Here is a 25,043-nt window from a genome sequence, read left to right as displayed (position 1 = left end):
TTTTTGCCTGTTTTGTTTTTGTGAGACAGGGTTTCTCTGTGTGTAGCCCTGGCTGTTCTGGAACTCACTTTTGTAGACCAGGCTGGCTTTGAACCCACAGAGATATGCCTGCTTCTACCTCCCATGCTGGAATAAAAGGCTGTGCCACCATTCTAGGCTGCTATTTGTATTTCTAATATTCAGGGCAGTTCAAGTCATTTACCTAGGCTGGATTTAAAGTAAGACTGTAATCTCAGTACTTGCTTAGTAGAATTTTGAGTTCCAGACTTAGGGCTATACAAGAAGACACTAGAAACAAAACAAAACAAAAACAACAAAAAAGAGAGGGTGTAGTTGAGGAGATGGTTCAGTGGGCAATGTCCTTGTAGGCACGAGGACTTGAATTTGGATCCCCAGTACCCACATAAAGCTGGAAATATTCGTATTAGTTATGTCTAAATTTGTTATTCATTTACTGAGGATCTACCCTGTCCAGGCAGTGTGTCTAGGTAGACGTACGGACAACAGAAACTAGACACGTGGGCTCTGCCCTTGAGCAGCCTACATACAACCTTGCAGATAAATAACGCCAAAGCCATGAACTGACACTTAGAGAACCACGGTTAAAGTAAATGTACGCATAATTAACTGGAGTTTGTAAATAGGAAACACAGGTTTTAAAAGATCTTTTTTGGGAGATATCTATGCAAAGATATGAAGGACATCAGGGTGGTAGGTATTAAGTAATTTGCTTACAACAGGGCTGGAAACTGTAAGGGTTGGGTGGGGAGGATGTATTACTTCAAGTGTGGGTCCATGTACCCAAGGCTGGCCAAAAAACTCACTACAATGATCTAAAATTCCTGAGCCTTCTTCCTCCATCCTTGAAATGCTGGGATTAAGGGCCAGTTTGACTATGAAGCCTACTTGGGCTTTGCTCTAAATTTGGAGATGACTAAAATATTTAAGCAGAGGGTGACAGTTAAATTTGCCTTAGAAGACCAGTCAGGCAGCAAGGAGAGTGATGAGGAAGAGCAGAAATGGAAGAAGACAGGAACGAAGTGTCTGAAAAAAGACTGGATGTCGCCAGGCGTGGTGGCGCACGCCTTTTAATCCTAGCACTTGGGAGGCAGAGGCAGGCAGATCTCTGTGAGTTCCAGGCCAGCCTGGTCTACAAAGAAGAGTTCACGACAGCCAAGGCTCAGACAGACAGAAAGACACACAGACGGACACACACATACACACATGCACGCACACACAAGGCTGGACATCTGGGTTCAATGTAGGGCACTAGAATGACTGCTAGCTTTAGGTTTGGGTATCGTGCCATCCAGTAACCAAAGTTTTCTCTTTGCAGGGTGGGAGGGCAGCCTTACTTTGAGCTGAAATGAGAAACATAAATGCACATTTTGCTCCATTGATATAATCATCTTGCAAATGAGATTCAAGCCCTTTTACCCACTTCCCACCCCCCAGACAGGGTTTCTCTGTGTACCCTTGGCTGTCCTGGAGCTTGTTTTGTAGACTAGGCTGGCCTTGAACTCACAGTCTGCCTCTGCCTCTCTGAATTTCTGAGCTTTTTATGTCCCTCAAAGGATTGAGCAAACCAACTGTATGCTGATTGCATACAGTGAAGAAATTGTACTCTTAGACAATAATGCTATTTCATATTATTATAGACCGCTTTAAACATAAACATGGCAATAAGAATAAGTGTAACAGATCCAAATGTTAATAATAATGACACGGCAGACATAACAAAATAAAATGTATTTCCTTATGTCTCTGAAATTACTTCCTTGAGTGGTCAGGTATATGCTCCATAGTGGACATTTTTATAGTTTTTTTTATGGTGATAATAAAAGTTTTAAACAAAACCAATTTTATATGCAATTCCCTGTAAATACTGTATATATCTCTTTTCATTATGCAGTTAAATATTACTTTTCTCCTATTATGCCACCAAATGGTTATTAGCTGAGACAGGGTTTCTTTGCGTAACTTTCGCTGTCCTAGAACTCGATCTATAGACCAGACTGGTCTCAAACTCAGATATCAGGCCATCTGCCTGATCTTGAGTGCTAGGATTAAAGACACGGACCACCTCACCCAGCAGCCGGGCTATTAGCTCTATTAACTTTTAAAAACGTATGAGTTCACAAGGATAATTCCTGGGAATCCATGCACAGAAAAACGCGTATTACAGTATTTAAGAAATTGACCTTTCCCGTGTATATGATTTCACTATAAAACCATTTAACGATGAAGGAAGATATCGTTGCTGTTGACTTAATTTTAAATTGCATTCACGAACACTTTCATTTTCTGTTTTAATAAAAATTGCTGCCACTAAGGACAATATCCGAGCTCATTCATTTTTAAACATCAGAGTCTTTGAAAGTTACTGTTCTCCATCCACCCACCATTGTCAAGATTCAAGATATCACTACGTCTTCTTCCAGTTTAAAAAAAAAAAAAGAGAGAGAGAGAGAGAGAGAGAGAGAGAGAGAGAGAGAAACAATTGCTCCAACTTTCCCAAACACAACCTATCTTAGAATAATAAAGACCGGAGACAAGTGACAGCAGGCGGCCAGGAGCACCGAAACGGTACCAAAGAAACAGATCGAGGCGAAGAAGCCCAGGAACTAGTGAGAAAGTCCTGGAGAAATCTGGGCCACTTGCCAAAAGTGAACGTCTCCGGAATCCTGGAGACTGAGTAGTGCTACGAAACCAGAGGTCAAGTGAGCGGCAGGCAAAGGAGGAGTCGGCTCGACCCTTTGGGACTTGAGCAAACCACGCAAAGAATTCCAGAGAAACGTCAGGAATTCCAGAGGAGAACGAAGCCGCGCTCGAACCCAGCTCCAGAGGCGAGGCCCTCGGGCTGAGGCCCACGCCGCTCCTGAGGAAGCATGTCTTGCGTGAAGTAAACACCCGGGAAGCCCAAGACCCTCGCGCTCCCCAAAATCAGGACGGCATCCCGATTCCACCAGTGCTGCAAAGCAGGGGCCCGGCGCCCGCGTGGGGGCGGAACCCAGGCTTTCCCCCCCCCCCCCCCCCCCCCAGAGCGGCCCATCCCTACTGCGCCTGCGTAGGGTGAGGCCGGACTCTATTTGGTTATCCGGCCGGCGCGGCGTTCGCTACCCGGCGTGCTGCGCGCGAGCGGCGGCCCTACGTCTCCCCTCCCCCGTCCCTCCCCCTCCCTCCCTCCCTCCCGCCGCGGCCCCCCTTTCCCCAAAGTGAGTGAGTGAGACGGGCAGATGGAGGAGGGACTGTAATGGCGGCGGCCGGCAGCTCCCTGCTCTGATCCGCGGCAGGCACCCGGCGGCGACCCACCCCCCGTCCCCGGCCCTCTCCCGGCCGGCCCCCGCCCTGCCGTCGGCGCGGGGCCACCGTCCCGGCCCTCCCCAGCAGCTGTCGGCGTCTGGCTCTGCGCCCCGGCCGGGGCCCCCCCACACACAATGGACGAGCTGGCCGGAGGCGGCGGCGGTCAGGGGATGGCGGCCCCTCCCCGGCCGCAGCAGGGACCCGGGGGCAACCTGAGCCTTCCGCCGGGAGCGAACGGAGCGCCGGGCGGAGGGGGTCCTACGGCCGCCGAGGCGGCGGGGCCCCCGGCAGGCCCCGAGCTGTCCCGGCCGCAGCAGTACACTATCCCGGGGATACTGCACTACATCCAGCACGAGTGGGCTCGGTTCGAGATGGAGCGGGCGCACTGGGAGGTGGAGCGGGCCGAACTGCAGGTACCTCGCCCGGGTCGGCTGCCGGCTGGGGCCGGGGGCATGGGCCCGGGGGTGGGGTGCGGGGGTGGGGCCGGCGCTCCGAGGGGCGGAGGGGGACCTACCTGAGCGGCTCCGGCAGGCGAGCGGTGACGGCGCTCCCGGCGCCCCCTCCCCCGCTCCCGCAGCGGCCGGCTCCCTTCTCACAGGCGGCGCGCTGCGGGCATCCTTGGGGCAGCCATTTTGGCTTTTAGCATGGCGTCTGCGGGGCTTCTACCGGGCCTCCGGGCTTGGGCCCAGCGCCTCCGTGCGGGAGTCTGCCGTGGGCCGGCTGGACACCGACTGCGCGCTTGTCGGTCCTCTTGAGGGCGAGAACGCGCGGAGGAGGCCTGGGATGAGTGTCCAGCCTCCTGGCCCCGGCACCCGCTTCCGATGTGGCGTCCTGCCCCCTCCCCCGCGCCTCGGTACGCGTTGCCCCTTGACAGCCACGCCGCTCCGGGCTACGGCCGCGCACAATGGCTTGCGGCCGGCCGGCCGGCGAAGTTTGCCCTCCCACCCTCAACTCTTTTAAGGACCCGGGATGCGGCTGTGCTCACTTGGGTTTCTTTTGGCGCTTAATGATTCATCACACTTTGAACCGAATTTTTCTCCTTTGGCTAGGCTTCACTAGACTTCCCTTCTACATTCTTGCTTTTACTGATACAAAGCAAAACTGGACTCTGTATGTAATGTCTTTACGAAATGTCTGCAGAAAGAATTGGTCTTAATTTGAAGAAAACGTACTTTTTGTTTAGTACAAGCTAATACGGAGCTAAATGTCCACTTAATGTGAACCTCTGAGAGACTTGAGTTATCCTAACTTTAGGACGACGGTAATTTCGGGTTCATGCCTTGAATTTTTAAAATTGCTGCATCTGTTTGAAAGGATTATTTAAGCTGTAGATAGTTGGGTTTACTTTTAACTTCCATTCTAGGGTAGAATTTAAGCTTAGAAGGAAAAAGCGTGAGTCTAAACGTTTCATCTGTTTTTCGCACTTACAGATTATGGGCGAAAGCAATATTGTTCATTATTATACACACACATTGCACACCTTTGGTGAGTTTCAGAAGAAGTAATGTTGAAACGGGAGATTGATTAATGTAGAAATGGTGTCTTCAAATAAATATGAATCTTCAGTTTGATTTTGAACCAGTAAACTTTTTATTACATTGATTAGTTTCTGTCCTGATTGTTTACAAACAATAGAAAGAATTTCATTCAAAAGTTAAAAATACCCAGGTGTAGTGGCACACGTCTATAATTCCAGCATTGAGGAGGGAGGTAGATATCCGTGAGTTTAGGCCAGCCAGGTTTACTGCGAGGCCTAGGACAACCAGGGCTACACAGAGTCTATCTCAACCAAACAAAAAAGTAAAAGAAAAAATAAAAGTAATGTTTCACTGCCAAAAGCATTTCAAAACACCTGATGGAACCAATAAAATTTTTTTTTTGATTGTGGTTTTTTGTTGTTGTTTACTTTTGTTTGTTGAGACTTGTAGACCAGGCTAGCCTGGAATTCAGAGATCCACCGGCCTCCTGAGTGTTGGCATCAAAGGCGTGTACCACCACCGTTGGTTTTTTGAGACAGGGACTCTGTTGTCTTGGGCAATTTAGGTCTATGTAGAACAGGCTGGTTTCCATCGCTTAGAGATCCCACTTGCCTCCGAAAGGGCCGGGATTAAAAGTGTGCACCACCTCACCTGGCAAGCTATTAAGCTTTTATTTTACTCCACAAAGTGGGTGAAGTTAAACTTTAAAAACAGTAACAAAAAGCCCTACATATTTTAGTTGATTTGGTAGCTTTATAATTGTGCTTAAACCAGGTGTGGTGGCGCACGCCTTTAATCCCAGCACTTGGGAGGCAGAGGCAGGCGGATCACTGAGTTCAAGGCCAGCCTGGTCTACAAAGTGAGTCCAGGACAGCCAAGGTTACACAGAGAAACCGAACTGCAGGTACCTTGCCCGTGTCGGCTGCCGGTTGGGGCCGGGGCCATGGGCCCGGTGGTGGGGTGGGGCCTGCGCCCCGAGGGGCAGAGGGGGACCTACCTGAGCGGCTCCCTAAAATCAAACCTAAAAACCTAAAAACCAACAACAACAAAATTGTGCTTAAAAATACTATTGTGTTAAAGAGATTGCAGTTAAGTAAAAATTGCCAGTGGTTTCTTTCACAACTGTAGTGTCTACTTTAACATTCTTGGATTTAGAGTTTTGTGAGCATTCAACTTTCTAGTTCACTGTGATGCCATGCTGACTTAATTTTCCATGTGTGTAGACTGATGGGAACTGTTCATTTAAAAAAGTGCATGGGTTTTACTGGGCGTGGTGGTGCACGCCTTTAATCCCAGCCCTCTGGAGGCAGAGGCAGGTGGGTCACTGAGTTTGAGGCCAGCCTGGTCTACAAAGCAAGTCCAGGACAGCGAAGGCTAACACAGAGAGACCTTGTCTGAAAAACAAAAAACAAAGCAAAACAAAAATTGCATTGGAGCTGGTGGTGGCACATGCCTTTAATCCCAGCACTTAGGAGGCAGAGACAGGTGGGTCTCCGTGAGTTTGAGGCCAGCCTGGACTACAGAGCTGTTATACAGAGAAACCCTGTCTTGGAAAACAAAACAAAACAAACAACAACAATTGCATTAAGGCTTTTGCTGCCTTCATAAACCACCAGTCCTTACGTAGTGTTTGAATCTTGTACTATTATTTTGAATTTCAAATGAGCAGTTGAATTTGTCACTCAGACATGGTTAATGTAAACAGCTAAGAAAGCATCTTGTGTCCAAATTAACAAGTTTTACATTTTTGAAATCTGTGTTGTCAGCCCTTTTCCTCTTTTTACTTTTCATTGTTCCTGTGCTTAACAGCAAGTTTCTTTTAGATAATCTGTTACATAGTAGCCTCGATAATGTAATCCCTGCACTTGGGAGACAGAGGCAGGCGGATTGATGAGAGTTCGAGGCTAGCCTGTTCTACAAAGTGAGTTCAGGACAGCCAAGGTGACACAGAGAAACCCTGTCTTGAAACCCCCCCCCAAATATATTTATATATTTAAATGTGTGCCTGTGTGTGTATGCGTGTGCATGTGCATATGTGTGCAGATACCTCCAGAGGCCAAAGATGTTGGATTCCCCTGGAGATGGAGTTGCAGCTGTGTGTGCTGGGACTGGAACTCAGGTACCCTAGAAGATACACCATTTCTCCAGCCTGCTTTACTTGTCTTAAACAATGTGGTATGGTGGTCTCTTTTTTCCTAGACTTTTTTTTTTTTAAACTGATAATTTTTTTTTGTTTGTTTTTCGAGACAAGATTTCTTTGTGTAGCCTTGGTTGCTCTGGACTCTCTTTGTAGACCAGGCTGGCCTCGAACTCACAGTGATCCGCCTACCTCTGCCTCTGAGTGCTGGGATTAAAGGTGTGCGCCACCATGCCCAGCTTTATACTGATACTTTTGGAATAAAATGTTTGTGACTGAATTCTTTATATGCTTTTGTGTATTATATATGTTTTTCGAGACAGGGTTCCTCTTTGTAGCCTTGGCTGTCCTGGGTAGACCAGGCTGGCTTTGCCTATGTGCCTGCCTCTGCCTCCCAGAGTGCTGGGATCACAAGCATGCACAAAGACCCGGCTGCTATTAGTCTTTAATTAATACTGCTAGTGAAGTAGATACTTAACGTTTTATGTGTTTAATGTATGTGTTGTATTTACACTATAACTTTAACACTATTTGTTACTTTTCAAAAAACAAGACAACTTCCATCTTTTTAAAGTGTAGTTCTGAATGTACTAACCATCCCATATGTTTTTTGTTTGTTCATTTGCTTCCTTGCTTTTGAGACAGCTGGACCTTAACTCCTGGGTTTAAGTGATTCCTTGCCACTGCCTCCCAGGTAGCTAGGACTAACATGTGAACACACATTCTTTTGGCTGTGCTGGAGATTGAACCCTGCGTATGTGTGTCTGTGGTTTATGACCTCCTGGGGACATGGATGGAGGTCAGAAAACAACTGGTGGGGGTCAGCTTTCACCTCGACTGTCGCAGTGAGTGTGGGGAGCCAGCGCCGGCTGTCAGGCTTCCTTAGCCTCCCCAGCCAACTCCCTGGTTGTGCATTTTTTTTCCTTTGAGACAGGGTTTATCTATGTAGCTTTGGCTGTGCTAGACTCCCTTTGTAGACCAGGCTAGCCTCAAACTTGCAGCAGTCCACCTGCCTCTGCCTCCCGAATGCTGGGATTAGAGATGTGCGCCACCACACCCGGCTTATTCTCTTGCATTTGTCTGTTATCCTTGGTCTGGAGTCAAGCCCTTTATGAACATTGAAGAACACAGGGGTGTCAGTGTCCCCCCATCCCCACGACCTTCACAGTTCCACATGGTGTGGCTTTATGCACTGTTCGTGTTGGAATACCCCTTAGGTCCTAGAACTGGGGAGGCAAAAGCAGGTGGATCTCTTGAGTTCCAGGCTGTCCAGAGCTATATTCTGAGACTGTCTCAAATAAACAGACTCTTTTTTCTTTGGCTTCAACTCTCATTTCTTATTTTCTCTTTATCTGCTTCATCATTTTTGTTCATTTTTGAGACAGGGTCTGTGTATCCCTGGTTGGTATGGTGCTCAACTGTTTAGCCAATCTTCTTGCCTTACCTTCGTCAGTAAAAGGAGTAGTGTAGGGCCCCGCCAAGCTTAGCCACATCTTTGTAATTCTTTTGTTTCTAGTTGTAATCTGAGGTTCTAGTTGTCTTGTGCTTTCACTGTATTGTTTTACTAAAAAACCAAACAAGTTTTTATTACATTTTGATTATTTTGTGTGTGCCTGTATATGTGGACGTGTACATGGCATAGTATATATTTGGAGGTTAGAGGACCATGTAGATCCAGGGATCTAACTTAGGTCAGCAGGTAGTAGTAGCAGATAGATGCCTTTACCCTCTGAGCCATCTCCAGGGCCTTAATATAATTTTTAAGCTATTGCTTATCATGGTAGGAGTACTCAGATTTACTATTTGTTATTCCAGGGCACAGGTTTGTGAAGTTCTGAGGTTGGTGGAATTGATTTCTTTTTAAATTTCTTACTCTGAAATATTGAGGCTTACCCAGAGTTTAAGCAGTGTGCTCAAATACACATGGGGATACTGCAGAAAGCAGAGCTGGGATTTAAACCTGGGATTATTCTTTTAGCTTCCAGACTTATTTGTAAACTTCCTGTTTGACTTTTCTATATCAAATTCAACTATTCATGTGTTCTGTGGATTTTGTGTCCTGATTCTCCCTGTAGACCACACTGAGTGTTCCGTCAATGTTATTACTAGTATTTAGTCAGTGAGTCCTTTCCAGAGTATAGTTTTTAAAATTTCATATATATATTTATATATGGGCAACAGAGGGAGGGCTTGTCACAAACAAAACAAAGCAAGCAATATGTATTTTATCTTTTTTTAAAAAAGGATTTTTAAATGTATTATTATGTATACAGAGCTTTGCCTGCATGTGCACCTGCAGGCCAGAGGAGGGCATCAGATCACATTATAGGTGGTTGTGAGCCACCATGTGGTTGTTAGGAATTGAACTCATGACCTCTGGAAGAGCAGTCAGTGCTGTTAACCTCTGAGCCATCTCTCCAGCCCGCAATATATATTTTTAAAAGATAAGTTGCAGTATGACTACTATTCATCATATTGTTGAGATTATTAAATCCTTGATTTTAACAAATACATATTGTTTAGATTTCTAATATAGTTAGGGCTGTCCTGGATTCACTTTGTAGACCAGGCTGGCCTCGAACTCAGAGCGATCCTCTAGCCTCTGCCCCGAGTGCTGGGATTAAAGGCGTGTGCCACCATGCCTGGCTCTTAGTCATTTTTGTTCAAGAAATTGGACAAGGGCCAGGGAGATGGTTCAGCTGGTAAAGCACTTGGTGCAAGACTGATAATGACCTGAGTTTGCTGTCTGGGAGTCACATAGTAGAAGGTGAGAACAGACTGCTGTAAGTTATTCTCAGACTGCTGTAAGTTATTCTCGGACCGCTGGGCGTGGTGGCGCACGCCTTCAGTCCCAGCACTAGGGAGTCAGAGCCTGGAGGATCGCCTGGAGGATCGCTGTGAGTTCGAGTCCAGCGTGGTCTACAAAGTGAATCCAGGACAGCACACACATGGTCATGATCAGAGAATAACTTTTTTTGTTTGTTTGTTTTTGTTTTTGAGACAGGGTTTCTCTGTGTAGTCTTCACTGTCCTGGACTCACAGTGATCCACCTGCCTCTGCCTCCCAAGTGCTGGGATTAAGGCATGTGCCACCACTGCCTGGCCCAAAATTAAGTCTTATACTCTCTGTTAGTGGTGAGGGGACAGAGTCAGAGCTTCATGTTGTAAAGTACTTTAGGTACTTTGACTCAAGCTAAACCCAAGTTCATGGCTTTGACACTAAAAGAATTTCAAGACTAGCTTGTATAGTAAAGAAGAGTTGGAGATTTTTATTAGATATTGTAATAGAGGCTTAAGTGTGAACATTAAGCCGGACGTGGTGGCGCACGCCTTTAATCCCAGCACTCGGGAGGCAGAGGCAGGCGGATCGCTGTGAGTTCGAGGCCAGCCTGGTCTACAAAGTGAGTTCAGGATGGCCAAGGCTACACAGAGAAACCCTGTCTCGAAAAACCAAAAAAAAAAAAAAAAAAAAAAAAAAAAACAAAAGTGTGAACATTAAGAGAAAGGTGTTCAGAAGTAAGACACACCCAAATGCTTTATGTGTTTGGGGTGGGTGTGGGGGTGGATAAGACTCCCAAATATAGGTGCCGGCTCTGCTCAAGGGAGATTTAGCAGTTAAGAATCTTTACATTAGACACATATACCATTTTGTTGACCCTCAAGTTACATCTCAAAAGATTCTAGGAACCCTTTCTCTACCTTGTTTTTCTCTTTTGGTAGATAAGCTACACTGAGGCAGCTCTGCAGGTGCCTTGGGTGGAATTATATAGTCAGCTAAAAGCAGAAGGCACTAGTTACTCAGGGATTGAAGCACTTGTCCTTTCCCTGTAAATAACATTTTGCTGAGATTCCTTTAAAAAAAAAATTCAGGTTTATTGCTGGAAATGGAGAAAGGCTGTAATTGGTAGTTGTGCTAGAATTTCCTCTGTTGTTGAGGCTTTTGCTGAATTTCAGGGTCAAGGGCTACTTTCCCTCCTCATGTCTGTCCCCAAGATTTCCCCACCTTTCTACCCCACCTTATAAAGCCTGCTTTGTTTGTTTGTTTTAAATTTACCTTTATTTTATGTGCATTGGTGTTTGGCCTGCATGCAGGTCTATATAAGAGTGTCAGATCTTGAAATTACAGGCAGTTGTGACCTGCTGTGTGGGTGCTGGGATTTGAGCCCAGGTCCTCTGGGAGAGCAGTTAGTACTCTTAACCATTGGGCCATCTCTCCAGCCCCAGCCTGGTCTTGTACTCTGATCCCTACCTTGGTAGCTGTTCCTCAATACGATGTGTGTCTCTTTTTAATGTTTCTGTTTTGTGGATAGATAATAAGTAAAGTGAATATATTCTGTTGTAGTTAATTTATCAATATGGCCTAATAATATATTTTCTAATGGACTAGCAATCAATCAAGACACAGACACCTGTTAAATTTTAAAATAGCCCCAGTTAACCTGGGGCAGGGCAGATAGATATTAATCTCCTAAACCATTTCCCATAGTGGGGCAGGTATAGGGTACCTGCCCCAATCCTCTTCCATCTGTTTCTATCAAGCTACCACCCACCCATAATCCCAAACACTTGCTAATTATCATCATCTAGGCCAAATCTCCATGCCAGCCATGTGCTTCCCCTCCACCTAACCCATGGCACAGCCTTCCTCCTCTTCCTCTCCTCCGGTCTCTTCTCCTCTCAAGATGCTCTCTGTCTCCCAAAGCCTAGAAACCCTAACCATGTGTATTCCATTTGCCCTGCCCAGGTTTGATGGCCTTTTATTGGACAAACAGGTTAGGCTCTTAGGCAAAGTACAGGTGGGACACAGAGACTGCAAGCAGTTATTAGCACCAAAATACATCAGACCAACCTCCAACAATACTCTCTTCCTTTTGTTGTGCAGTAGGTAGCAAGGCTATGTCATGTTTTTTATTTTGCTCATTACTTGTTGCGGAGATCGGTCCTAGCCTACTGATGGAGTATAGAGTGGACCTTCACATTTTCTCTAACAGCTGTGGTGTTTCACAGTTGATTTAACTAGTGCACTATTTCTTGGTAGTTGAGTTTAATTTTCATAAAATGCCTTTAGGTTTGTTCCTGCAAGTGTAACTTGCCTTCATTTTTCAGAATAAACTCCATTGTATTGCCCTTTTCTTATGATTATTAGTAGTTGTGAAAAACTTAAAATTTAGGCCTAGAGGTGTAGCTTAAAGGTAGATAGAGCACTTAACCTCGTCCATATGAGACTTGGGTTTGAGTCAGTATGATAGAAAGATAAATAGATAAAAATTAAGTGTATGTTGTCGTGGCCAGAAGTCCAACCACCCTATCTTGAAGCTTATTTAATTTTTTTAGACTTGAAAATTTTGTATATTGTGTTATTTTATTATAGCTTGCATTTAAATTTGATCTTAAATGGCGTCGTAGATGCTTTATCTTTGAAAGATGGTAATCATGTGTTTTGGTTCCATTAAGCTGTAAATTGTGGAGAGATGGCTTACCTGTTAGGAGTGCTTGTTGCTCCTGCAGTGTACCTAGGTTTGGTTCTCAGCGTTCGTAACCACCTGTAACATCAGTTCTGGCTGCTAATAGTTATGTCAGATAATAAAACTTTTATAGTGGCCTGGACGATGGTTTTATTTAATTATTGAGTTAGGGTCTCACTAGGCTGGCCTGGTATTTGTTATGCAGCATGTTATGGAGTTGCTACTCAATTCCATAAAGCCCTGCCTCAGGGGCCTTCCAATCGCAGGCATTAAAGTTGTGTGCTACCATACATAACTTTTCTTAAAGTAACATCTTTTAATAATTTATATATTTTTACTTTATGTACATTGGTATTTTGCCTACATGTGTGAGGGAGTCAGATCACTTGGAACAGGAGTTATGGTTGTGAGCTGCCGTGTGGGTACTGGGAAACTGCTGAGCCATCTCTCCAGCCCTCACTAACGTTTCTTGTGTTGCTCCCCAACCCCCCAGAACTATTAAAACTGAGCTGGACATACATAAGATTACTATTTAGAAAGAGGCTAAGAGTAGAGTCGTAGTCACTATTCTGTTGCTGTGAAGAGACACCACGACTATGCAACTCTTATGAAAGAAAGCATTTAATTGGGGGCTTGTTTATGGTTTCAGAGAATTAGTCTGCTATGGTGGGGAGCATAGTGGCGCACATGGAAGGCATGGTGCTGGAACAGTAGCTGACAGCTACATCCTGTTCTGCAGGCAGGGGCAAGGTGGTGAGGAGACACACCACAGGGAAGTGAAGGTTCTTTTTTCTAGTGGATTGGTTATAAGTTCTCTTAAAGGATCGGGTGTTTTATTTCTCTTGTGTATCCACTGTGAGAGGAAGGACCTGGCACATTATATAGGTGTTTACTAAGTAGTTGTTAAATGGATAGAGGTGTTGAGAGCGTTAAACTGAAATGTTGTTTACTAGGGGAGAGCCACATGCTGGAAATGCGTATCATAGTAGTAGTGTAGGGTGACGCCAATCTTCCTGATTTAAAATCATTTAAAATCCTTTTTCTGAGAGTTGGAGTGTCAGAGAATCCCAACTACAATTGAATGAACCTCTTTAAGCTTAACACAAGAGCTTACTTTTCTCCCTTCAAAGTGAGTAACTTTTTTGAAGTGCTTAATGAGTAGCAGGTGGTGCTTAACTCAACCAGATATATCCCATGTTATGTGCTGTAAGGCAAGTATGTTAAAAAGCAAGAACATGGAAAAGGGCTGGGGCTGTATGTACAGTCCTCGGCTAGCTAGCATTTGTGAGGACCTAGATTCAGTGGTTAGGGCTGCCCCTGCCCTCTACAAGAAAAGCACATTCAGGAAAATACAAATTAAAATGCTTTGTAATTTTGGAGCTAGGATATAGCTGAGTTAGTAGAGTGCTTGTCTATCATTTGCAAAGCCCTGAACTCAGTCTTCTCTACCTCATAAACTGACTGTAATGCCATACAGGCCTGTAATTTTAACACTAGAGAGATGGAGACAGGAGACTTAGCTGGTATACTTGAGACTCTATCTCAGGAAAAAAAAAAAAAAAAAAAAAAGAAAGAAAGAAAGAAAGAAAGAAAGAAAACAATCCTTTGGAGTAATGAGATTGTTGGCAGCTCAGCTTTCTTTATTCACTAAAAATTTCTGAGCAAACAGTGATGTAGATGTTTGTTTTTATCACCAATAATCTCCAATAATTCTTTTCTCTTTCCTTACTTTTTTGGGGAGGTGGGGTGGGGGGTGTTGTTGGAAACAGGTTCTCTGTGTAGCCCTGGCTATCCTGGGATTCACTATGAAGACCAGGCTGGTCTCAAACTCAGAGATCTGCTTGCCTCTGCCTACCTACTTCTGGGATTACTGGGTTTAAAGGCACGTGTTGCCACCACCACTACCAGGCTGCTTCTTTCTTTCGTTATGTCTTTGTGTGTGTGTGGGAGGGGGGGAGAAAGTTCTTAAGACCCAGGGTCAGTTATATAGCTACCCTTGAATTCTCAATTCTTCTATCTGAGACTCCCAAGTACTGAGAAAAATGCAACTATGCAACTGTGCAAACTCTTTTAGTCTTGACAGTTTCCTTATGTAGTTCAATGTGGTCTTTTATAATCTTTTTAACTCAACCTCCTTAGTCCTAGAATTGCAGGCATGGGTTACCTCACTAGTCTTGTTTTATATAGTCATTGTTGAAAAAATATTTTGTTGTGAAACAACAAAGCAAAGTGTGTGTGTGTGTGTGTGTGTGTGTGTGTGTGTGTGTGTGTGTGTGTTGGAATGCTGGAGATTATATTGAGGATTTCCAAGTATGCTAGAAAAGTAAATGTTCTACTCCTAATTTGCAACTCCAGCCCACTTTCTTCTTAGTGTTCTTTTTGGGATTTTGTTTGTTTTGTTTTCAAGACAGAGTTTCTCTGTAGTATTGGCTGCCCTGGAGCTGGATCTGTAGACCAGGCTGGCCTGGAACTCAGATTAAAGATGTGTGCCACTACTGCCTGGCTTTTTGTTTGTTGTTTATCGAGCCAAGGTTTCTCTGCATAGCCCTGACTGTCCTGGACTCTGGTTTGTAGACCAGGCTGGCCTTGAACTCACAGTGAGTGATCTGCCTGCCTCTGCCTGGGATTACAGCTGTGTGCCATTATGCCTGTTTTGTTTGCTACCTCTGGCTGTCCTTGAACTTGTTATGTAGACCCGACTGGCCTCAAACTCATGCCTCTACCTTGGAGCACTCGGATGTATTAATTGTTTTGCAGCATCTGTGTCTGTGTACCACATGTGAGTCTGGTGTGTGAGGAGTCCAGGAGAAGGTGTTGGATCCTCTAGAATTTAAGTTAAGAGACAGTTGTGAGCTGTCATGGGTGCTAGAAACCAAGTTCAGGTCCTCTACAGGAACATCGAGTGCCCTTAACCATTGAGTCATCTCTGTAGCCTATTTCCGCTCTCCCTCCCCCCTTTCCTTCCTCCCCCACCTTTTTTCTTTGAGACAGGCTGTCCTGGAACTCTTTTTGCAGATGAAGCTGGCCACTAACTCAGATTCACCTGTGTTATAGCATGGTCTGATGCTTTTGTAGCCAGATACTGGTTGCTTCCCTACCCCCACCCCACTTCCTTAATGTTCTATGAGCAATCCCTCAAGTAACCAAAGTAACATTCTTTTTTTTTTTTCTTTCTTCCAAGACAGGATTTCTCAGTGTAGCCTTGGCTGTCCTGGACTCGCTTTGTAGACCAGGCTGGCCTCAAACGCACAGCGATCCCTCTGCCTCTGCCTCCCAAGTGCTGGGATTAACGGCGTGTGCCACCACACCCGGCTTTTTTTTTTTTAAATAATTTATTTATTTTTATTTTATGTGCATTGGTGCTTTGCCTTTCATGTATGTCTGGGGTTGTCAGATTTTGGAGTTAGACAGTTGTCAGCTGCCATGTGGGTGCTGGGAATTGAACCTGGGTTCTCCAGAAGAACAGTCAGTACTCCCAACTACTGAGCCATCTCTCCAGCCTCCCCCCCCCCTTTTAAAACAAGATTTATATATTTTTATGTATACAGTGCTCTGCCTGTATGTATACCTACACACTGGAAGAGGTTATCAGACTACATTATAGAATGTTATGAGCCACCATATGGTTGCTGGGAGTTGAACTCAGGACCTCTGGAAGAGTAGTCAGTACTCCTAAAGTCTGAGCTGTCTCTGCAGTGACATTCTTAACCTTGCCTCCACATTATCCCAGATTGGCTAAATACATGCCTACACCTGGGCAGGGCAGAAGTGAGATAGGCAGAACTAACGTTCCAGGGCTTGGAAAAAAGAGGATCACAGGAGGGAAAGGAGGAAGAAAGAAAATAGAGTCACCAGGCTGGAGAGATGGCTCAGCAGTAAAGAGCACTGGCTGTTCTTCCAGAGGTCTTGAGTTCAATTCCCAGCAGCCATATGGTGGCTCATCTGTAATGAGATTGTTTCTCTCTTCTGGTGTGCACAAAAACAGAACACTCACATAAATAGAAATAAAGAAAAGAAAACAGATTCACCATGGGTTAGCATGGGAAGGAGCACAGGGCTGGGAGGAGCCTTCTCTGAGGAACGACGTGAGTGGAAAGATAGAAAGCATGTACAAGTATCTATGGGGTTATGGATGGGAAGTAGCCCAGACAGGAATGATCAGAGCACGGCGCGGGATATGGGACTGGAATATAAAAGGTAGTAGGGAGTTAGTTTCTGCCCAGCCCCAGTTTAAGGCATATTAAAAATCTAAGAGGTATCTGTGTCTTTTATTGATATGTAATAATCTATAGATTAACACTAAACTTTAATAATTTTCTACATCATACCCGCCTCTGACTCCTGAGTGCTCGGGTTAAAGGTGTGAGCTACCATTGTTCAGCTCATCTGCCCCCCCTCTTGTTTTTTTTCCTTTAGTTTATTTTTATTTCATGTGCATTGGTATTTTGCTGGCATGTATGTCTCTGTAAGGTTGTTGGAGCCTTTGGAACTGGAGTTTCAGACAGTTGTGAGTGGCCATGTAGGTGGTGGGAATTGAACTAGGTCCTCTGGAAGAGCATCCAGTGCTCTTAACTACTGAGCTATCTCTCCAGCCCTCCTTCCCCCATCTTCTCTTTATAGAGCCAGAGTCTTACTGTGTGGCCTAGACTACCCTGGAAGTCTGTATGACTTTGAATTTAGTATGTAGCTTAGGGTAGCCTTGAGCTCATGGCAATCCTCTTGAGGCTTTTGGGTGCTGGGATTACAGGTGTGAGTCACCATGATGACATGCATATATGATTTTCTTTGTGGTTGTCCTAGAGATTACATGAATACTTTATTTATTTATTATGTATACAGTGCTCTGCCGGCATGTACACCTGCAGGCCAGAGAGGGCATCAGATCACATTATAATGGTGAGCCACCTTGTGGTTGCTGGGAATGAACTCAGGACCTCTGGAGGAGCAATCAGTGCCCTTAACCTCTAAGCCATCTCTCCAGCCCCAAAATAATACTTTAGTTTATAGCAATCTAGCTTCAGCTAATACCAGGTTAATTAAAATTGTGTATAAAATGTTCGTAGGGCTAGAGAGATGGCTCAGCTGTTAAGAGCACTGACTGCTCTCCCAGAAGCCCTGAGTTCAATTCCCAGCAGCCACATGGTGCCTCACAACCATCTATAATGAGATCTGGTGCCCTCTTCTGGCCTGCAGGGGAACAAGCAGGCAGAGCACTGTATATATAATAAATAATAAATCTTTGAAAAAAATGTTCCTACTCCTTCATTGCTGGTGGGAATGCAAACTTGTTTAACCACTTTGGAAATCTATCTGGCGCTTTCTCAGAAAAATGGGAATAGGGCTTCCTCAAGACCCAGCTATTCCCATTGGAATATACCCAGAAAATGCTCCACCACACAACAAGGACATATGCTCAACCATGTTCATAGCAGCCTTATTCATAATAGCCAGAACCAGGAATCAGCCTAAATGTCCCTCAGTTGAAGAATGGATAAACTGTGGTATATTTACTCTATGGAATACTACTCAGCTATTAAAAACAAGGAAATCTCAAAATTTGTGCACAAATGAATGGAGCTAGAAATGATCATACTGAGTGAGTTAACCCAGAAGCAGAAAGACTCACATGGTATATACACACTTATAATTGGACACTAGCCCAAAAGGCGTGTTCCACAAAAGTCTTCACTTACCAGGAGATTGGGATAGATATGAGGATATTCTACTGAGACTCTAGGTAAGTGAAATATAGAAGATGGGGAAATATAAGGACCCAGAGGGTCCTAGAAACCTACAAGAAGAACATCATGACAGGTGGATCGGGGCCCAGGGCGGTCTGCTCAATCTATTGCACTAGCCAAGGACAATACAATAGTAAACATTGAATCCCTACTCTGATCTACCCAATGGACAGGACATTCTCCACAGTTATGTGGAGAGTGGGGACTGACTTTGTCATGAACTCTGGTGCTCCATATTTGACCACCTCCCCTTGGTAGGGAGGCCTGATGGCAGTCAAAGAAAGAATAAGCAGGCTCCCAAGATGAGACTTGATAGCCTATGACCATACAGTGGGGGAGGAGGATACAAGTGATGGGATAACAATTGAGTTGTAATTTGAATAAATTAAATAAATAAAAAAAGTTCCTGTAAATCTTATTTCCGTTTTTTCTTTGTGCTATTCTCCTAAAATTTACATAAGTTCAGTGTATGCCCAACCAAATGCAGATTTCTAATTATTGATATATGAACTTGTTTCTTAAATCACACAGTTCGACTCTCTTTTCACTTTCTATTTTGAGATGGAGGTTTCACTAAATAGCCCAGGCTGCCCTTGAGTTTAACCTAGGACCATGGTTGGCCTCAGATTGACCATCATTCCCTCCCATCTCCCAAGTATTCAGATGGCTGGTCTAACAGTACACTCAGCTTCTCTTTCTTATTTACCAGTATAGGGAGTCTTTAAATTTTCCTCCCTTCCCTCCCTCCCTTTTTTGTTTTGTTTTTGAGACAGGGTTTCTCTGTAGCCCTGGCTGTCCTGGAATTCAGTTTGTAGAACCTAACCTTCTCCTCCCAAGTTCTGGGCTTAAAGGTGCTCACCAGTATCACCTAGCCAATTCTTTTCTTTATTATTGTGCATGTGTTGGGTGTATGCGTGTGGTGTGTGTACAGGTGTGTGTACAAGTTTATGGAATCTGTTTTCTCATTCCATGTTGATGTGGGTTCTAGGGGTTGAAGTCTGGTCACCCTGACTCATGCAGCCATCTCTCCAGCCCTAGGCAGTCTTTTTATTTTCATGTTAAACCAGAGCTTGAATCTACTCTGGGCAAGTAGGCAGTCTTTTTCTTTCAGTTTTTTGTTTGTTTGTTTGTTTTGTTTTTTGAGACAAAGTTTCTCTGTGTAGCCTTTAGAACAAGCTGGCCTTGAACTCTGAGATCACTTGTGTCTGCCTCCCAGTGCTGGGTGTAAAGGCATGTGCCACCGTTGCCCAGCTTTCTTTCAACTTTTTGAATGCATCATTGCAGGTCCTTTATTGTTTCTTTGGGAATTCAACGTAATGAGTCACTTTTCTTTGGGTGTTCTCATGATTTTCTCTTTTTCATTGACTTTTGGCAGTTTGGCTATAGTGTGCTATGATGTTAATCTCTGAAATCTTTGTAATTTATTGAGCAGTTGTTTTCATCATAATAGGAAAATTTCTAACTTTTTCAAATACTTATTTTGCTGTAGCGGTGCTATTCATGGACCTGCCAGCGGTATAATAGTGGCACAGAGTCTTATGTAGTCTAGAGCTTAGGCCTTTTTCGCTGGGGCAGTCTTCCTAGCCACTATTTAAACTTCGCCTGACTGTTCTAGCCGATGACCCTCCCTCCACATCCCTCACTCTTTACCTCTCCTTCCTGTCCTTCTGTTCCCTTCTCTCTCTGCTTCGAAATCTCCTGGGTCTCCCTGTCTGGAAGTTCTGCCCTCCCCATCAGCTCTTTATAATGACTAATCAGCAGTAAGACAACACAACATCTTTTAGACTGCCTGTAGGCATACAGGGCTATCTGACCGTCAAATGTCTGAGTAGATGTGGAGGGACAAGCATTTATACATGTAAGGATGTGATGGGCCATAGAAATGGTCATACCAAGATCCTACTGGCACTTAGCTGTCTGCCTGCAGCAGTCAACAACTGAAAATACGGAGACACACCTTCACACACAATGTGAAGGAAAATCACCCTAGCATTCTGCCATATCTCTTTTCTTTATTCTCATTATTCGCATATTGGCTTATTTGTGTCCCACATATTTCTGTAGCTTAATTGTTTTCTTCATTTGTTGTTCTATTGTTAGAGTACAAAATTTCAAATTGTCTAATTATTCTATCTGCTTATATCTGCTCTTGACTCAATTTATTGCGTTTTTCTTTTCAGCTATTTTCTTTATTCCTTTTTTATTTTCCAGGTTGCACTGGAATTCACTCTGTAGCTAATGGCCTTGGACTTCTGATGCCCTTGTTTCCACATCCACTGTTAGCATTTCAGGCATGCACCATCACATGCAGTTTATGCAATAGGATGGGGAACCAATCTAAAGCCATATACATGCCAGATGAGCATTCTACCTACCAAGCTACAGCCTGGCTTCATAATTCTAGAATTTTAGTTAAAGTAAAAGTTTATATACACACACACACACACATGCACGCACTCATGCATATATGTGTGTATGTGTATATATGTATGTATGTGTATGTATATGTAAATGTGTGTGTGAGAATATGTGAATGCAATAATATGCGCGTGAAAGGTAAAGGACAACTTGTGGAACTTGGTTCTGTACTTCCACCGTGTGTGTTCCAGAGATTGCACTCATCATCTTTTATGTGCTATGACATCCTTCCAGATGTTCTAGAACTCCAGTTCTAGAATTTTTAGTTGGTCAGGTTTTTTTGTTCTTTTGTTTTGTTTTTTTAAATTAAAGTCAACCTGGTGAGCTGGTTAGTTTTTATGTCAACTTGGTACAAGACAGGATCATCTAGAATTAAGAACTCTTGAGAAATGCTTCCTTCTATAAGATTGATTGGCCTGTAGGCAAGCTTATAGGAGCACATTCTTGATTAATGATTGATGTGGTTGGGCCTGCCCATTATGGGATCTCTGGGCAAGTATATAAGAAAGCCGGGTTTGGTAGCACACACCCTTAATCCCAGCACTCCCAGGCAGAGAGAGGCAGGTTGATCTCTGTGAGTTCCAGGACAGCCTGGTCTATAAAGAGTTTCAGGACAGCCAGGGCTATTATGCAGAGAAACTCTGTCTTGAAAAACAAAACAAAACAACCCACCAAAAAACACAAGAAAGCTGACTGAGCAAACTAGTAAGCAGCACTCCTCCATGGCCTCTGCCTCAGTGTCTGCCTCCAGGTTCCTGCCTTGAATTCCTGCCCTGACTCCCCTGGATGATGGACTATAAGTTGTGAGATGAAACAAACCCTTTCCTCCCACGTTACTTTTGGTCATGGTGCTTTATCATAGCTGTAGAAATGTAACATGTTTGGTGAGATCCGTGTTTGAGCCTTCTTGGGGAGCACCGTTTACTTATTTTTGTTTTTCCCCTCTGCTTTATGATATTTGGTTCATGTTGTACTTTTTGCTGCATCTTTAGTAATTTTTTGTTTGCTTCATTTGCGTTTCTGGAGATTGAACCTAGAGCCTTATGCATGCTGTGCAAGCACTATCCACTATATGCCTAGTTCTCTCTTTTTGGGTGGAGTGGGGTAGAGTGGTTCACTTAAAATAATATTTTAATAACAGCAACCCTGGAAGCCAAGCTCACCTTTTTTGAGATTATTTGTTTTCTAAACTAATTTCTATTTTTGTTGTTGCTGTATGTGGTTACTGGCTTCTTTGTATAATTAGCTTGGTGTGGTTAAGGTGGTAAAAGAATAGAAAAACTAATGAGTTAGTAAAAATTTCAAATTTTGCATGCCTGGAAGTGTATTCCAGTTCTTTACCAAGTCCTTTTTCAAACCAATTAATCAACTAATTAATCATTAATGTATGCACATTGTGTGTATGGGATGGGTAAAGGGAAGCAGAGGCAGACAGACAGAAGAATCTGTGGGAACTGGTTCTCACCTTCCATCATATGGGTTCCAGAGACAAACTCAGGTGGCAGGGCTGGTGGCACTCCCTAAGCCATCTTTCTAGCCCTATAGCTAATTTTCTGAAGAGACATCCAATTCACCTTTCACATTTAACAGCTGAAGAAACTAAGAGAGCAAAGCTAATGGGTATTTATCAAGCTAGTTAGTGACAAGTAAGTCCAGGCTAGTGTACTTGGATTAGTATCAGTTTCTTCATTTGGTTTTCTATAATTCCTAAGAAGAGATTATTGGAGTTCTAAAACTGATTACTTTTTAAGCCGGCTTTTGGAATCCTCTTGTTCCTAAGAACAATATTAAACAGTATGCAGATACTTTAGTAACAACAGGTAGTTTCTGGAGAAATATATTTTGAACCGATGGATCTGATTTATTTTTAACTTTCTAGGAAGATGATTTCACAGTTAACTTTGGAAAGTTTCCCTAGTGATTGTGAGTTGTCAGGTAATGGAAACTCTTCACCATTTGCTGGCAGAATCGGTATAAGGAAGAAGTCTGAGTGGGTTGGAGAAGTAAGTCAGTATTACAGCTTCAGTGGTGGATTATCTGAACTGCAGCTTACCTTATTATTACTGTTGTTTGCATCAGTTTGCATTTGTATTTAATGTTCATGTCAAGGAATAGTACATGGGTTGTTGAGGACTCTTCCCCCGCCGCCCCCAGACGAGAACACTTATTAAGGATACAAATAGAGGTAGTTTTAAGATAAATTTTAAGTGAAGTTGAAATTATTTCTAACATGAATAATTATAGTAAATGACAAAAATTTTTTACATGTTTTGTCATGAGTTACAAATATTCCAACCTTAGAAGAATCATCTTTCCTGTTTGTTTTTGCTTTCTGAGACAAACCAAGAGAAAAAAACCTAGACCTGGCATTAAAAGCAACCTTCCTTTTGGCAGTCTAGGGACTTTAGAGCGTGGGTCAGAGGGAAGAGAAAGCAACAGAGACAAGAAAACAGGATTTAGCTGGTGGTGGTGGTGGTGCTCTTAATCACAGTGCTTGGTGGGGAACAGAGGGCCTCAAGAGGCAGGGGGTTCAAGGCTAGCATGTTCTACAGAGGGAGTTTCAGGACAGACAGGGCTACCCTGTCTCAAAAAGACAATCAATCAGTACTCCATGACGCACAAACAGATGGTAGGTAGATTCCAATTGACACTCCAATCCTAACATTTACAATTGACCTTGGGCAAATTATCCTGGTATATTGGTATATACCAATACTCAGAAAATATGAGTGTCGGCATTACAATTCACAAGAGTTGATTTGGAGCAAGGAATGGTAATGCACACCTGTAATCTCAGAACCTGGGAGTAGAGACAGGAGCTGCAAATTGGAGGCCAGTTTGAGGCCCACAAGGAAAGGGAAGGGGAGAAAGAGTGGGCGAGGGGAAAGGGAAGGAAGAAAGACTAGTAATGGGAGAAAAGGAGAGAGAAGTGTAAATGTAGATAAGAGGGGTGCCTGCACAAACCTTTTTTCTGGGTCAGTGAATTAAAAAAAAAGTAAAGAGAAATATCCACAAACTCGAGTATAAGAGCTCTAAATGAACATTGTGGGGGCAGGTACTATGATTCATAAGGGGTATCAAGAGTTGACAGTGGAGAGGTCCTTTAACTTACAAATAAGACCTCTGGGTATAGTGTTTGAAAAAATAACAAGGCAGTATGACCAAACTATCTGCAGTTGACACAGCATAAGGCAATCTCGTTTGTAAGTGTACTAGGAAAGGAAAGATGTGAACACACAGCATTAAAATAGAGATGGCTGAGGCTGGAGAAATGGCTCATTGATCATACTGACTGCTCTTCCAGAGGACCTGAGTTACAGTCCTAGTACACACGGTGGTTCACAATCTTCTATAACTACAATCCCAGAGGATCCAATTCCTGCTTCTGGCTTCTGCAGGCACTGAACACACATGGTGCACAGACAGATGCAAACCAAAAACCAATACACATAAAATAGATAAGAAATTTAAAATGTATTTTTAAGGAGCTGTCACAATTTTACAGTTCTACCAATGGTGTACAAATGTCCCAGTTTCCACACCTTTACTGACACTTTGTGGGGGGGGGTGATGTGGTGTTGTATTTGTGTTGGCATTAGGGCTTGAACTCCTGCGTCTTACACATGGTACTTACTCTACCAAATATATATATATATATATCTCGCCAACTCTTGTTGTTGTTGTTTATTTTGAGAGTATCTTCAAATTTGCCAAAGCTGGTCTTGAACTTATCCTTTTGCCTCATCTTCACAAGAAAACTGAGGTTATACTCTTTTTCTCCTCTTCATTTCCTGTCTATAATAAACTTCTAGCCATTTGCCGTTCTTTCATTTCACTGAATCTAGTAAATGTAGCGTTGCCTTTTCTGTGCTTTTCACGTGCTGTTGCCCCTATATTAAACAGCTCTCCCACTTGACCTATGCTCTTCAAGTCAAAGCTTAGCTGTCCTTCTCTCTGGGAATCCATTTTCAAACTAACAAGAATAAACTAGCTAGTCCTTCTGAGCAATAAAATTCCTTTAGGATAATATTTGTTAACATGTGCTCAAATTACTTATTGTCTTTATTACTAGGTTGTAATCAAGGTAGAGATTGTATTGGCCTTCTGTATCACTGTATTATTAATGTCTTGGTCACAGGCAACTCTCATTAAATAATTTTTGAAAATATGAACAGTGATCTTAATATTTAATTTATTCTGCTTGCTAATTCAAGTAGCTTTTCCATACTGACTTGGAGCTTGTAAACATTAAAAATTCTAATTCAGAATTGGCAGGATGGCTGAGCAGGTAAAAGGTGCTTAGTGCCATAGCTGATGATATGGGTTGTATACCTGCAACCCACATGGAGGAAGGAGAGAACCAAGTCCCACAAGTTGTCTTCTGACCTTCATGTGTACTCAGTGGTGTGCATAGTCCCTATCCCCTTGTACATACAAATCAAATGTTCAAAAATATTGTAACCCTGCTGGGTGTGGTGGCACACACCTTTAATCCCAGCATT

General features: G+C 43.5%; 2 protein-coding genes across 4 annotated transcripts in view; one reads left to right on the top strand and one right to left on the bottom strand.

The window, feature by feature from the left end:
• The window catches only part of Ap4s1 (adaptor related protein complex 4 subunit sigma 1), a 37,456-nt gene extending 33,240 nt beyond the window's left edge, over nt 1-4,216 (bottom strand). Inside the window, exon 1 of the mRNA XM_051145842.1 lies at nt 3,818-4,216. The gene's annotated coding sequence lies outside the window, so the exon portion shown is untranslated. The remainder of the gene's footprint in view (nt 1-3,817) is intronic.
• Strn3 (striatin 3) overlaps nt 3,232-25,043 on the top strand; it is an 83,273-nt gene continuing 61,461 nt past the window's right edge. Inside the window, exon 1 of one of the 3 annotated variants that reach the window (XM_051145856.1) lies at nt 3,232-3,716. In XM_051145856.1, coding sequence (XP_051001813.1) covers nt 3,438-3,716 — 279 coding nt within the window. In that variant the 5' untranslated portion in view covers nt 3,232-3,437. The remainder of the gene's footprint in view (nt 3,717-25,043) is intronic. The other 2 variants (XM_051145863.1, XM_051145871.1) reach the window with 2 other exon arrangements.

The sequence above is a fragment of the Acomys russatus genome, chromosome 1, assembly GCF_903995435.1.
Source record: "Acomys russatus chromosome 1, mAcoRus1.1, whole genome shotgun sequence".
Taxonomy (NCBI): domain Eukaryota; kingdom Metazoa; phylum Chordata; class Mammalia; order Rodentia; family Muridae; genus Acomys; species Acomys russatus.
The sequence above is the reverse complement of the archived record's forward strand: the minus strand, read 5'-3'. Positions and strand labels throughout refer to the sequence as shown.